Raw genomic sequence first — 15,046 nt, 5'->3', positions numbered from 1 at the left:
AGGACTCCCCTTCTCCCTCAAGGAGCCCCATTCCTCACACTGCAGCACTGTGATGCCCTTTGCACCATGAGCATTGCTGCACCATTTGGGTTAAAAAAAGCACAGTCACATCTCAGAATGCCGTGATGACACCTGACTGTCCCTGTGCACTTTCTGTTTAAAGTTAAATATTAGACGCTCTCTCTGTGATATTCCTTTTTTTTTGTCCTAAAGGGTTTAATGTTTAACTGAGAGCAGCAAACAGCTGTAGATGTGAAGTGCTAAACACTGTTATATACTCTAGAAGATTCATCAAACAGTGCTTACAATTGGTGTGATGTGTCTAGATGTGTGTGGCCCATTCCTGGGCTTGGTAGCTGTTATTTTCAATCAATGTAGCACTGATATTCTGCATTTCAGTAGCACTGGAAGGAGATGCAATGGTCAGTACTGCATTGGAGACAGTGGGTACAAGCAAAGTGGTTGTAGGGCATGTGCAGTTTCTCTTCAGGTGCTCTTCTCTTAGATCCAGGCCTTAATATGTTCCAGCCTTTACTAGACATTAACTTTAGTTTGGGGATGATTTTCTGATGACATTTGGTCTCAAATCCATCTTGAGGGCAAAATTATTTTTTACTCCTGGCTCACGATCAGAGTCTCACTGCTACTAAAATGGGCACGCACACATCCGTGAAAACTATTGTCATTTTATGATCTCCTTCCTATTTCTAAGCCTTTTTGTTGAATGCTGTCATCATAAAAAGCTCCTAAAGATGTTCTGCTTTTAGATTAGTTATTTCTGAGGCTGTGAAGCTGCCCCAGAAGTGAGCAGTGACCTGGTGTGACCACAGCCACACTTCTTTAACCCCTTAGGGCACCTCATGTTAAACAACTGGAGAACTTGAGGGCACTGACCCCCACAGTGCTGCAAACCTGGGCCACCATAGAGGGGAGGCTGGGGAGAAAGGGGAGTGGCCACCAGGACCCAGCAAGGGTAAAGTCCAAAGGGCTGCATGCTCAACAGCCGCTGCATATGCCCAATGACCAGGCCATGGCGGGAGAGCTGAAGTCAGTGGAGTTGTGTCTGGAGAAGCACATCCCACCCCAGGACCTGGCTGAGGTGAAGCGTATCCTCTATGGGGGTGAGACGAGGTGTGTTACTGGGGATGGGCAGCCTGGGGATTGGGGGGAGGCAGTGTAAGGGCGGGTGGTCTGTAGAAGGGTGACCCTGAGGTGAGATAATGTAATCTGAGAGGTCTTTTCCAGCCTTTATGATTCTAAAAGTGGGGGTCTGACATGAGGAAGGGAAAAAACAGGTCTGTATGCATGCGCTTCTTGATTTCTGTAGTAAAAAGCAATGTCTGAAAAGCACAGTTATAGAGGGAAAGACTGAGTGTTTGCTGCCATGGAGCTGAGGTTGCACACAACCTGACTGCTGCCTGAGTCCACATATCCGACAGCTGTGTGACACAGAAGCTTGGAACAGCAATGTCTCCACAGGGCAAGGTGACATTTGCGATTGTTTTGGTCCATTGCATTGCAGAAAAGGGGTGCATCTTATCTCGAAATGACTTTGTTTCATCTTCAATCCAGAAAACTTAGCTTGCCAGCGGCTGCTCTATCATCTGCTCTAGAGAGAGATTTTGAACTACAGGGCTATGGATTTGATGCTGCTCCGGAGCAACTGAGAAGGCCGCGTATCGTTCGAGTGGGGCTGGTGCAGAACAAAATTCCTCTTCCCACTGACACAGCTGTGGCAGTGCAGGTACTCCATCTGTTTGCATGTACCTATTCTTTTACTGTATGTTGATATTACAGCTCCATTATAGAATGTCTGCTGGCTGTCTGGCAGAATAGGACCTGTGGATATCTCAAAACGACACAGTGTAAAGAATTTGAGTGACCCATGCAGCTCTATTGTTTCTCAGAACCATCTCTCCTGTTGTGTTTACTTAGTGAATTGCCCAACCTGCAAGCAGTTTTTCCAAAGCTAAATATTTAATCACGGAGTTTGTAAATGAAAAGCCATTGCCTCTAAAATGAAACAGAAAAAGGGTTTACCTGAAACCAAAAGAAGTGGCAAGCTGTGGAAACCACGGTGCTGTACTTGTTTTAATTGGAAAGCTTTCCCTTATAGGAAAATCCCTTAGAACAAATATGGATTAATAAATCTTTGTGCATTATTCTTTGTCCAGCAGTAAACCAGATGTTATTACATGTTGACCAACACAATGGACATGAAAATTATGCATACGTAGAGAAATTAAAGGAAAATACTGCATTTATCAAATCTAACGGGGTAATAGTTTTGTGCATAGAATGGGACAAAACATCTGCAAGGCAATTTGTTTTGGAAAGGCTGCATATCATGAGAGCAAACAGATTAATTTGGGATGTGGATCGTGTTTGTGGATTCTTTGTAGCATCTATGAAAAAGGTACCAGTTTTGCAAATGGTTCTCCATTAGCAACTAGTAGGTAAGCATTTAAATAGCTGTACAGCTGTTGTGTTTGTAGGTCACTGCTGACTTCTGTGGTATTCACTTGTTTGGGACATGAAAGTATCAATGCAAAGCACAACACCTACTTTAACAGGAACATTGAAAGAAAAGAACAGTTTGAAACAATGTGTTTTGACTAATTAATAAGTGCTTTGATGTTTTTTTCTTGGTAATGATCTACTTAACTCTTAGGATAGAGGGACTGAAAAAATAGTTTGGAGTTAATAACCCATAGAGAGTGTCCATGATCCACGTGTGTCAGCAGGATTCAAAGATAACTGCAGAAACTGACTGTCCTTACCTCCTGTTTTAAGTTTCTGAGTACTTGAATTTGAATTCAGACTCACATAACACTCTTCTGCACTGTTTACAATGACCAATGAAAATACATTTTTTTGCTGATTCTTTTCAGGCTTTTACCCGTTTACTAGGCAGTCAGCAATGAAATGCCATATATTTAGGTGCTGTAACCATGGAACTAGGATTCTAGTAGCTGGCTCTTTCTATTTTCAGCATCTAAATTCTTTTTAAAATAAAATCTATATCCAGCTCTTTAGGTCCTGATTCTTTTAGGAACGTTGACTTCTTGACTTATTCCCTCTGAAAGCAAAGGGACTAAGTATAGAACAATATAAAATAATAATAATAATGTGAGCAGAGTTTGTGGAACCAGGACATTACTGCACAAGTGAGTTATGATGCTTCTTGCAATTAGGTGGCCGCACTGCACAGACGAATTGAGGAGATTGTGGAAGTAGCTGCAATGTGTGGGGTCAACATCATTTGTTTCCAGGAGGCTTGGAGTGAGTATTTGCTCTAATTCTTTGTAGTTTATCAGAGGTCACATTCCTTCTGTTTCAACTGGATTTATGTCTTTGAAGCATACAGCAGACATCTTCATAGTATAATAGTTAAATATTACTGGTTTGATTTCTGAGAGAAAAGACATAATAATAATAATTTAAAAACAAAAAACAAAACAACAACAAAAAATACAAAGAATCTTTGTTGGCAGAACTATATAGAGTATATCCGTGAAGTCTGTTATGCTGAAGACTGGATTTGCTACAATGGTGATATTTATAGGCATGCATCATGTTACCCTTTGTGATCTTTTCCTCATATTTTTCCTTCTCAAACCTTGTTTCATCTAGGCAGATACTTTAGAAATAAATAAATCTAATCTTAATTAAAGCAGAGCATTTGAGGCTAAGTGGGTTCTAGAGGCCAGAATGAAAATGAAGGTCTAAATTGTGACAGTGGGTTGTTCACACGAAGTGTGCTCTCATGACAGGGGTTATTTTGGATCTTTACTTCCAGTAAGACAGTCTTCACTAAGCACATTGTTTCTCTTCTGCTTTGGTCTGTGTGTTTCCAAAACTCCTCATCCTTTCTAAAAATATTTTTAAATAGCTTTTTCCTTTAAACAAAGAAAACAGTTGAATTCATTTGGAAGTGTTTGATTTTTATCTGCATTCATGGAAACAGAAACACCTCTGTATTTTTTGAGCAACGTGAACACTCTTGTAAATGTTGCCATGCGTTCATGTCGTGCAGCCATGCCCTTTGCTTTTTGTACAAGAGAGAAGCTTCCTTGGACTGAATTTGCTGAGTCAGCAGAGGATGGGCTAACAACAAAGTTCTGTCAAGAGGTAAAATGAACAAATGGCCTCAAACCCTTCCCAGCTTCCCCGTCCATCCATAACCACCACTGATTAGGTTACATTTCTTCTTTAACTATGAGAAATCTGTAATACTCTGAAATCAGTTTTCACCTTTGCCAAGACATGGACAACCACAGCTGTGTTCAGTATTTCATTTTTAAGCTAATTCTGCCATTTACCATGGGAGATATATGAAATGGCCCATTTAAATGTTCCTGAATGTTATACTTTATTTTTTTTTTCATCCTGATGTTATTTATTTGGATAAATACAAAAAGATAAGAGGTTTGAAGGTAAGGTGACTACATGCTATTGAACTGGCAGTCAGAAGGTGCTGTGTCTTACTTGCACCTATGTTCTTTAACACTAATCTTTCATTTATAGCAGTGTTTAAAATTTTTCTATATTTTCAAAATTGGTTTCAGATAGCTGTGGTGTTAAATATATATGAGTGAAAGAATGGGAGTGGGATCAATCTCCCATTGAATGTTTGAATTGATTCAGTTCAGCTCCATGGCTTGAGCGTTGTAGGTAGGATACTTGGTACTTTGTATTTCTAGCTGAAGGATTCAGGTGAAAAGCTCACTCTGATGTATCCATCTTTGATAAGGGAAGTTATGACAATACTGGCATGCTGGCATAGGTTAAGCATGAACCTTTCAGCACGGTCAAAGCAATGCACAAGATGAAAATGTCTTTTAATGCTTCTGAATGAACAAGTGAAAATAATTAATCACCACAGGATTGTGTGTAATAGTGGAATTGTGTTCATTTGTGCAGCTGGCAAAGAAGTATAATATGGTTGTGGTATCTCCAATCCTGGAGCGAGATGAAGTACATGGAGGAACTTTGTGGAATACTGCAGTGGTTATTTCTAACTCAGGAGCTATCCTTGGCAAAAGCAGGAAAAATCATATTCCAAGAGTTGGAGATTTCAATGAGGTAAGATTCAGTAGTGTGATCATCAAGCTAGTCTTACCATGCAGCTCCTGTCTGTGTCACCACGTATTGAATCAGTCGTATTGGCAGGAAATGTGACATAGTTATAGAATGTGGTTTGCTCAGCATCACACTGTTTTTTCCTTGGGTAAAAATATATGTAGATAATTTATCAGAAGTACAGTGTAATAAATGGTAAAGCACAGACATTGTATCATGGAAACAACAAAAAAAAATTGAGGATCCTTTAAAAAGAAACTTTTTTTTTTTTTTTAATCACAGCTTCTTTCTGTTAGTTGTGCATTGTTGGCTCAGTTTTTACTTGTAAGCATGTCAAACCTGCTTTAATTTGAAGAGCATTTGTTTTATGGATCATTTTATGGATTATTTATGGACCTGATCTTTCATTCTCTCTGAGAAATCTCCTAATTCATTACATTTTTTATTGCGTTTCTGATTTATGGTACCTTCTGTTCACTAATCACATTATTTCCAGTGAAATCCACATGAGTTTTTAAGGCTCTTCACCAGAATCAGCTTCAGAAACTAAACTAGCGAAGGCAGTATTGAAAGAACCTGACTGAAATGAGTTTATCCATCCATAGAATTATCAGAAGAAAATTCAGGATTAAAAATTAACCTAAAATCTAGAATACATTGTTTTACCTCACTTAATCTCTCCTTGTCAGCTAAAGTGAGTGATTAACAGAGCCCTTTCTTCAAAGACGTGCTGTGTGTATGCTTGCAGTTACTGTTGTTGCCTGTCAGAATGCACTGAAGTGAGGCTTCAGAATCAAGACTTACTTATTTTGAAAGTATTTTGTCTTACGTATTTTGTCTTGAAGCTTTGTATTCAGAATCCTCTGGAAGTTGATTTGGTCCCCTAGGCCTGGTCAGAGTGGTCTGGCTTTCTTCAAAGGAGGATGTTAATAGGTTTCCTCACAACAGATTTCTTGCACAGGTCTGTCAATCACCAGCATTGGCTACAATCTTTAGTAATTATGTTGATTTTTGTTATTATTTTATTGGAGTTGCCTTTTAGTAAAACAGTATCTAGACAGTGGGTTGTGGAGCATCAACAGGTTGCAATAATATTTGTGTTTATATCTACAAAACTAACAAAAGAAAGGAACTCTAAAAGTTAAACATTTCTTTTACTTTTCCACATGAAGTATGAACGTGGTTTCACTGAGTATTTTGCATAATTCTAAATTAAAGAATTATCACAAAGCAATCTATTATATTGCCAGTACACTATAATGATTCAACATTTCTTGTTAGAGGAGCATTAAGTCCATTTTCTTTGGAGCCGAGCAAATCTGATAGAGGAATTTTAGCAACAGATGAGACTATGGGGAAAGATTATGCTCAGCTCTGTTATCTTGATGTTTTGTTCTTTATCAACAAAGCTAACCCCCAAGGAAGGGGTTGAATTTGAAATGATTTTTTTTATGGCTTGTCTGTGTGGAGCAGATTGGGAAAGGATCCTTGTAAAGATCATTCTTGATGAATCAGTGAGAACTAAATGGATGGGGAAAAGAGACTGGTCTCTAACCTATTCTTCCATGTGTGGGAGGACATATAAATAAACAAAAATCAACTCTTTTTGAGACATCATGGTTTGTTGCTGCGGAGATGATTGTGACCTCTGGTGGAGAATAAAGATAAGAACTGATGAATTCCCTGAAGCAATAACGTTGTTTTTCTTCTCCTCTTGTAATAAAGGAAAACTGAGAATAGAAATAAAAATGGAAATATATTCTACTGGCAAAATTCTTTTGAGAGAGGGTTATGTGAGTGCCCAGTACATGGCATGCTCTCTAAGCACATCAAAGTAGATGAGATCTGTGCCCAAGGGGCTGCGTGATTTCATGAGAGCTGATAAGAAATCAGAGCCTGTCCCATTTACTGAGCACAGTGAGCCTCTAGCCCACCTTTCCTTCAGAACAGGACTCTTGGCCACTTTCATCATGCCATTCTCGCACACTTAGATGAGACCCTGGTTGTTCCCTTGTAATAACTGTGCTTACTCATGTTAGGTCAGATGTTGTGTTTCAGTTTCCTTCAACACCAGTGGCAGCAGTTAGTACAGTGGACAGTCTCAATAAAAACTGCTTTACAGTGCACCTTTATTTGTATGGTAAGAGCTTCACTGTGTCAAACTAGTGGATTATACACTTGCTTTGCTGTCTCTGAGATCGTCACAAAGGGATACTGTTAGCAATAACTGGCCTCTTCAACATTTCCAGTATCAACAGACATCCTTACTTTCACAGACTCATAGAAGCACATTCTAAAAGTGTGCTGCCAGCTGCTTAAATGTAATTATTTTGGCTTAAATCAGATACGAGTGTTATTTCAGTGGCTGCTGCTGCTGCTCTGCTGGGTTTACTGTATTCATCTTATCTACTGCCTTTGTGAAGCTGTAAATCTCATTCATAATCACCCTCAGCCTTCTATCTACAGATCAAAGAAGTGTAGCCTTTCTAGTTGCTCCTCAAAAGGCAGCTGTGCCATTCCCTTCGTCATTTCAGTCAACTTAGCTTACTCCATCTCCAATATATCCTCACTGAGATGGAAGCGCTTGAACTGCCCAGCCTACTCAAGGTGTGGGCGTGGAGAATTCATGTAAACCAGCAGGACTATGTTTTCTTCTTCATTTCAAATGCCTGAGATTTTCTTGGCTTTTTGATTACCACTGTACACTAAGCAGGCAGCTTTCAGTAACTCCACACATACCTTTCCCCTGTGTCTGTTTCTGCAGGTTTCCTTTAGAGTTTGTCTCTCTTGATAGCTGTTAATCACGCCCTACCCTTGCCTTTACCAGTGTCTTTTACAGGAATTGGTGCATAACTTACTGTATGGGAATGTTTGATGTTATGAGACAGAAGTTTGCAGCATATGGTAAATGAGATCTTTTAAGCCAGCAATTGGCTCCAGTTTCTATAAGGAGTGTTCTGTGGATTTATCCTGTGATTTTCCTGGTAGTTGTTCCCAACCTCCTGTTAGCAATTATCATATAGGAAATGTAAATAAGTAATTTTAGCCATACACTGATATTACCTGGGCTATTCATAGAAACATTTTGTGTAAGTATATAACAGATTAAAGAAAAAACAATTCCTTGTTCTTTGAAACAGAGCGTATCTTCTCTCTTTCTAATGAGATTTCAGAGGGTTGTAATGACTTAGGAAGATTTTGTTATGTGGTTGAGAGTACTAAGAGATATGCCTCAAGTTTGGAAATATGTGGGTTGATTTCAGTTTGATGTGTAAGTCAGATGGTGCTGAGGGTGTACTATGAAGGGAGGCAGAAGGGACCTTGAATTGGATCTCGGTAGATCTTAGAGCCACTTCTTACTGACTATTCATTGCAGTGAGTAAGAAATGAAAAGCTTTGTCCTTGCTTATGATCTCATAACTTGAAGCTAGTGACTGGAAGCTGTGATGTATCAAAGCAGTGTTGGAGGTCTTTCTTTCTTTCTTTCTTTTTTCTTTTTTTTTAACAAGTCTGCTTTCGATTTTTGATCCATTTATTTATGTATTTATTTATACTTTTTCCTAGTCTACTTATTACATGGAAGGCAATACAGGACACCCAGTATTTCAGACACAGTTTGGAACAATTGCTGTGAATATTTGTTATGGGCGCCATCACCCGCTGAACTGGCTCATGTACAGTTTGAATGGAGCAGAGATCATCTTTAACCCTTCAGCCACCATCGGAACACTCAGGTGACAAACAAGTTGCTTTAGGCACTTACATAATGTCTCATTTAACTGAATTTCTGAGCTCCTCATTGGGGTCCCAGGGGCACTTTGTAGAGGTTTTGTAATTAGAAATACCACCTCCATGTTCTGCCTTCATGAAGGATTCTGCATTCTTCTCCATCTGAGATTTTGGTCTATCAATCTGTTTGCAGTCACTGATTCTCTTCTTTAGTTGCTCATCTGTGGGTGTTTGGTCTCTGAGATAGTTAACCAGCATCCAGCTGATCTTCTGAAAGCTAACAACATTTAGATTGGCTACATAATATTTTTGCCTTATGATAGGCTAATTAATTTAGAGTCAGGTTTAGCTGGCCAGGTGACTGTGCATCCTTCACCTGGGAGCCAGTAAGTGTGGTACCAAATAGTCTTCATTGTCTGTCATTGAAACTGCCCTTGGTAATTTTTAATGTAAAAGTTAGGAACTCATTTAGGCTACATAATATTTGAAAATGCCCTTTGAAAAGACTTCCATGAATGCAGAATGCTTTTGAGGCATTCATCTCCCGACTAGAATAATGTTTGTGATGTTTGACTACTTACATCCCATTAAGAGGAGAGCAAATGGAGGTTACCCTGTGGTCATGCAGCACTTGATTGGTACTCTGGGTGCTTCAGGCTCTCCTAATTATTGGCTTTCACTTGATTGTTTTTAAGTGCATAATTTTTATTGCAGGAAGAGGACTCTTGAGACCTATGTAGGAAACTGTCTCAGGGGTAGCTTCTTGTCTATGGCCTTTTCTTCCTATCTGATTTCTTCTGTGAAATTGTAATTTGCTGGAGCTTTTCAATAAAATCCCTTTTTCTTAGAAGAACTGGCTGCCAGACTCAAAGCAATAAAGCAGCTCCTTTCAATCAGTCCCATGACCTTCTCAAGTAAGATTCTTGAATCTGACTGGAAGATTAATGGCAGACACTTGCACCTGGAGTACCCTGCACCTTGTCTTTGTGCACAGAATCTGGCAGGTAAATGCCAGATGATTTGGAGCTCTGAGTAGTTCCAGACCTCCTATTTACCAGTCTGATAACTGTGCATCAAACTATTTAATGAAAAGAGGACTGTTTTTGTTCTAATCATCAATCATATATGAAGCACCTGTTGGAAAATAGGCAGAGGATTGTGAAAGAGAAAGAGCTGTTTTATTCCTTATTTCTCAGTTCTTGGTTTTATGTAAATTTCAGGAGATTCTGATTATTGAGCAGGGTTGGACTCAGTAGCAACTTTGGCTTTTTTGACAGAAAATGTGCAATGCTGTTCACATAATCTCACACAGTCTAGCTCTGCAGGAGACAGTGAGTACCAGCCTTCTTTTCTGTGTATTGCAGTGAGTCCCTGTGGCCAATTGAAGCACGAAATGCTGCCATAGCTAATCACTGCTTTACGTGTCCCATCAACAGAGTGGGAACAGTATGTATCGTTGCTTTATTTCATTTCATAATTCAAGTATTTTGGCATAATTCAACTGAAGATAATGAACAGCATGAGAACACCTAGATTCCTCTACTGTGTAAGGCCCCTTCACTCAGTGTTTCTAATACGAAGAGGAGCAGTGGTTCAGTGACTGAGAGCTGCCTTGTTGCTGGCAGCTCAACTTCTTGTTGCAGCTGATTCCTACTCTGGAATCTGTTTTCTTTGTAATCAGCACTCACCCCTGTTGCTAATTCCCCTAGTTTCTGTGGCAATATGACAATTGTTTTAGCCAGAAGGACTGAATATGAGGCATAACCTCAAGTCAGTGCCCACTGCTGTTTGCTGTTATCCAGGTTCTACCTCTTTCTGGACACAGAAATGCTATAATCAGAAATAATGTTGCAAACAACAGGTCATTCCTGCCTTTAGATTCATCCAAATATCCCATGTTCTTTTATAAGGTTCTTTGCAGAAATCCATACTTGTTCCTGCAGTTATGCAAACACCTTTGCCACATTCTGTCACCTGTAAGAATGTGATTAAATGTTTCATCTTTTGTCCTTCTTAGAGTTGTGGTGAGGCATTTTTCCCAACATGTGCGAACAACAAACAGTGGTACTAAAATGTAATGATCTCTAGTCCCACCATAGGAAGTAAGCCCCCCTGGTGGCTCCCTTAGGTGATCCAGGAAGGTTTTAATAGATAAACTTCCACAATAGACCTGGGAAACTAGTGAGGTTTTCTGGAATGAAATGGATCTATACTGCCACCTATGGATTCCTTCTTGTTTACAGGAATACTACAAAAACGCCTTTACTTCTGGGGATGGTGGAAAAGGTATGTTCAGAAATTGCATGCAGTGCTTGCTAATAACTTATTGTGTAGTCTGAAGAACGAGAGCTCTCTTACAAGTGTCTATCCCATGACAGCTATGTTAGCCATACTTAAGACTGCTGCTTTGTAAGCTGTAGAGGAGAAGCACTTCCAATTAAAGGTAGTTGTACCATGGTGTGTGGTCAGTAGTTCCTACATGATGTCCCTATATGTTTGCAGAGGGCTAAGTGTTGGAGTCAAGGCAGTGCTGTAGGACTGGAAGACAGAAATCCCACAAATTAATCTGTCATACAGGTTTCAGATCATTAACCTTAATAGCACCAGCCTGCATCACATGCCAACCTATTTTGCCCTGATTCATAAATCCGTTAGGGGTTAAAGAAAAGCTTATAATTACATGAAAGTGATTTAGAAGCAACATCTGTGTCGTGGCTGGTGGAAAACTGGTCTGAATGGTTTTCTATGCAGAAATATTCTTGGCTAATTCTATTCTGTTTTTCATAACTTCCAAGTAAGGACTGGTTGAGAAACCAAAGAAAACCAACTGATTATAATTAATAATTAAGAGATGCAGCTGCATCAAGGTTAGTGATATCCAATATATGGTCATGCAGTGTGTATGGCTGATGGTTGGCACAGTTTGGAGCTGTACAGTATGAAGTACGATTTTTTCCTGCCTCAAATTTCCATGCTTTCACCTCAGGTCTTGTATTAAAAATTAAATGTGTGCATCTCTGACTGTTTTGGAAGTTTATTATTTGACAATTAGCATTCAATTAAATTTTTGCTTTCATTTTTTATTTATTTAGGCATTTAGTGTAGTGGCTTAGTAATGGGAAAGCATCATGCATTATTTAGAAGCAATGAAGTTAGTTGTTTTTTTCTATTTGTTTGATAGATTTGAAAGCTGTACTGTACATGAAAAATAACTAAAGGTCAAACTTGCAGTTATCTTAAGATTGTGCTGTAAACTGCTTGGGATGAGATACTGCTTGAAGCGCTGCAAAGGGACAGCCACAGGAAATAGAACCGAGTACTATGGGGAACTGCATGTGAAGTTGTGTAGTTGTTTGCAAACATTACATGTTTATTAAACATTTCTTTAAGCACACCATGACTTGGGCCATTTCTATGGCTCAAGTTACGTAGCTGCACCAGATGGCAGCAGGACCCCGGGACTCTCTCGTACTCAGGATGGACTTCTTGTCGTAGAGATGGATTTAAATCTTTGCAGACAAGTCAGTGACAAATGGAATTTTAAGGTAAGCCTAAATATAAAGAAATGCCTGTTTTTAAGAACAATTCATGTATGGTATTAGAGCAAACAAGCTTTCCTAGCAGTCGTGTAGCATTACAGCAGTTAAAAGGCAGCCTTCCTTCAGCAACCCACGGCTTAAACTGTGGAAAGAATAGAATGGTTTTGAGGATGTTGTGGAGGCTAAAGGTATAAATGGGTACAGAAAGGGAATAGTCAAATTCAGGGAAACCAAGGCAATAGCCTTGAAATGAAGAGCTTACCTTTGTGTATGTGCAAAAATCTTACAGTGATAACTTTCTGGATTTGTGGACATGCACGTGCTACAGAGGAAAAAGAAGCATAGTTTCTTTGAAGCGTCCTGATATGCTTTTGAGTTAATCTCAACCAGATCAAGGCAATTGCAAGTCTTTCTGTGTGGTTTAACATGGCTTAGATGTTTTGAATTCTCAGCCAAAGCTAATTTGGGTTATGTAGGTGGTAGGTGGATGGTTGCATTAGAGGATCTTGGAGGACTTTTCTGTCCTTGATTCTATTGTTCTATGAATTTGGAGTACCTCCTCCAGCAGCATTTAAGTGCTCATTTAAGTTGTTCCCACCTCAAGTATATAAAATAGATAATAATTTGCAAACAATCTTGATGTTTTAGTTAATCAGTTCTTAGAGCCAAATTTCTCTGTGAGCACTGCTCATCTGTATATAGGCATTAAATGGTAAAGCAGTGTTAGGTCCTTTTCTGTACAGAATTGCATGTGATGTGTTGCAGGTACGTGGTAGGCATATGGTGGTTGGCCTAATGGGCTTAAATTGTGCAGTGAAATCCCTTGGCTTCTGAGTCGTGCAGGCATTTATTTAGTTATGCTTTACAACTGAAATCTTAAGCCATCTTTGCAGAGCAGAGATGTAATGTGGCAGGAAGCATATGGAGCATTGTAGGGGCATCCAATCAAAAGCAATTGTATTGATTAGGAGACAAAAAAAACCCAGTAAAAGCATTAAAAGCAAAGCACTGACCTTTAGCTGTCTTGTATAGAATATTTTATTTTTATTTTTAATTCAATTGTGCTCTCAGCACGTTGCAGTTTTCTGTTGATGGTGTGCATTACCACCATTGGTCTTTTGGCACATGAGGCACAGCTGTGGCTTTTGTTTACATGACAGGGGATATCTATATAGTTTTCCTCTCATTTGTGGCCAAGACAGAGATAGTGCTTTGATATGAGGAGAATAAGGAAATACAAAATCATTTGTCCACTGCAGAAATCCTTTTGTAGTGCTTAGGCACTTAGTTAACTTGTCTCAGTATCTGCTATTTATACCCAGTGAAACCCGAATGGGCCATCAGTAGCACATCAATATAAGATTTATTGGCAACAAAACAGTTATATGGGTTGTCCTCATTACATGCTGGCAAGAGAGGAGCAATTCACTTTGCAGACTGTGCACTTGGGAAGAGGATACCAGAATGCAGAGTGTTGTATCCCAGTATCCTAGCTTGTCCTATAACTCATCATCCAAATCTACAATAGTTTGTACTACTAATGGGTGAACTGAGAGTAACCAAATCCCCTCAGTGATGCATATGCACACCTGCTGCTGGCAGTTGGTTGAATCAGTTGTCAAGGACATCATACAAAGACATAAATTGTAGGTACGCTCCTTTTCTATCCTTGACATAACTGACTTAAAAGTGAATGTTGTTGATGAGTAAAAAAGCAAGCCTGATTTTCACCTTCAGCTTCCAGCTATCCAGGATGTTAAAACACAGCCTTAAGTCAGCAGACTTGAAGGACTTTCACTTTGGAGGGTTTGCTTTTTGACTGAATTCTCATCTTACTATTTAAGTCAGTTAACTATTATGCCTACATTAAGAAACAAACACATGGTAGATATTGCTTTTTTATGGACATATTTTCATAGCTAACGGAACTGAAGCTTTGATTTCCTTTTGCAGATGACTGGTAGATATGAAATGTATGCAGACGAGCTCACTGAAGCAGTCCAGCCTTGTTTTACACCCAACATAATCCGAGAGTGAGTGAGATCAGCTTAATACAATCAAATGGTACAAAGCAAATGAAAAGGTGCAACTTTGCATTAATTTACTACGAATTACAAGTTGTTATTTTCATGTTATTTTAATTCTCTGCAAATAGTAGGGTTCAAAACTATGTGAAGTAAAATAATAAAAAAATGAGTTCTGTTTGTTAGTTCTTTTTTGTTTGCACTAATGATTCCAAACCTTTGTTCCTTGTTAGAACTATATTCAATGAAGAATACATCGATACACAATGATGATGGCATTTATCCAGTATTGTCTACAGGGTTGCACAGTTTGATGGAGAGGAGATTAAAAAAAGATTTTATATATAAGTATTTTGAGTTGCATGTCTGTCTGCTTCTGCTTTCCAGTTTATACACTCTACCCAAATGCATAATTGAAGGAGAAAGGAGACATAAACTGTTTTCATGGTTTTTGGTTGATTTTTGTTTTGTTATTTTTTGCTTGTTTCTTTGTTTTTAATTGCCACCCATTTAATGCAGTTCTGCTAGAGCTAAATATCATCCCACGCATGTCCTAGTTGTTTGGAGATCTGTGTGTCCTGTAAACTATCACCACTTTGGTTCTTTGTATTTCCTGTCACACTACATATATTTCAGCCCTAGTTGGACCACTGTCTGGGATGGGCACGTTTG

General features: G+C 39.0%; 1 protein-coding gene across 1 annotated transcript; it reads left to right on the top strand.

Moving 5' to 3' along the window:
• Window positions 1-974: 974 nt before the first annotated feature.
• Window positions 975-14,559, top strand: UPB1 (beta-ureidopropionase 1). The gene is made up of 10 exons (XM_015878309.2): window positions 975-1,131; window positions 1,573-1,744; window positions 3,195-3,282; window positions 4,037-4,131; window positions 4,924-5,085; window positions 8,647-8,816; window positions 10,176-10,257; window positions 11,055-11,097; window positions 12,202-12,356; window positions 14,304-14,559. Exons 1-10 carry the CDS (start codon window positions 1,013-1,015, stop codon window positions 14,385-14,387), a joined length of 1,170 nt encoding a protein of 389 aa, XP_015733795.1. The 5' UTR covers window positions 975-1,012; the 3' UTR covers window positions 14,388-14,559.
• Window positions 14,560-15,046: the final 487 nt, after the last annotated feature.

Source organism: Coturnix japonica, chromosome 15 (genome assembly GCF_001577835.2).
Source record: "Coturnix japonica isolate 7356 chromosome 15, Coturnix japonica 2.1, whole genome shotgun sequence".
NCBI lineage: Eukaryota > Metazoa > Chordata > Aves > Galliformes > Phasianidae > Coturnix > Coturnix japonica.
Note: the sequence above shows the minus strand (reverse complement) of the source record. Positions and strands in the feature narration are given on the sequence as shown.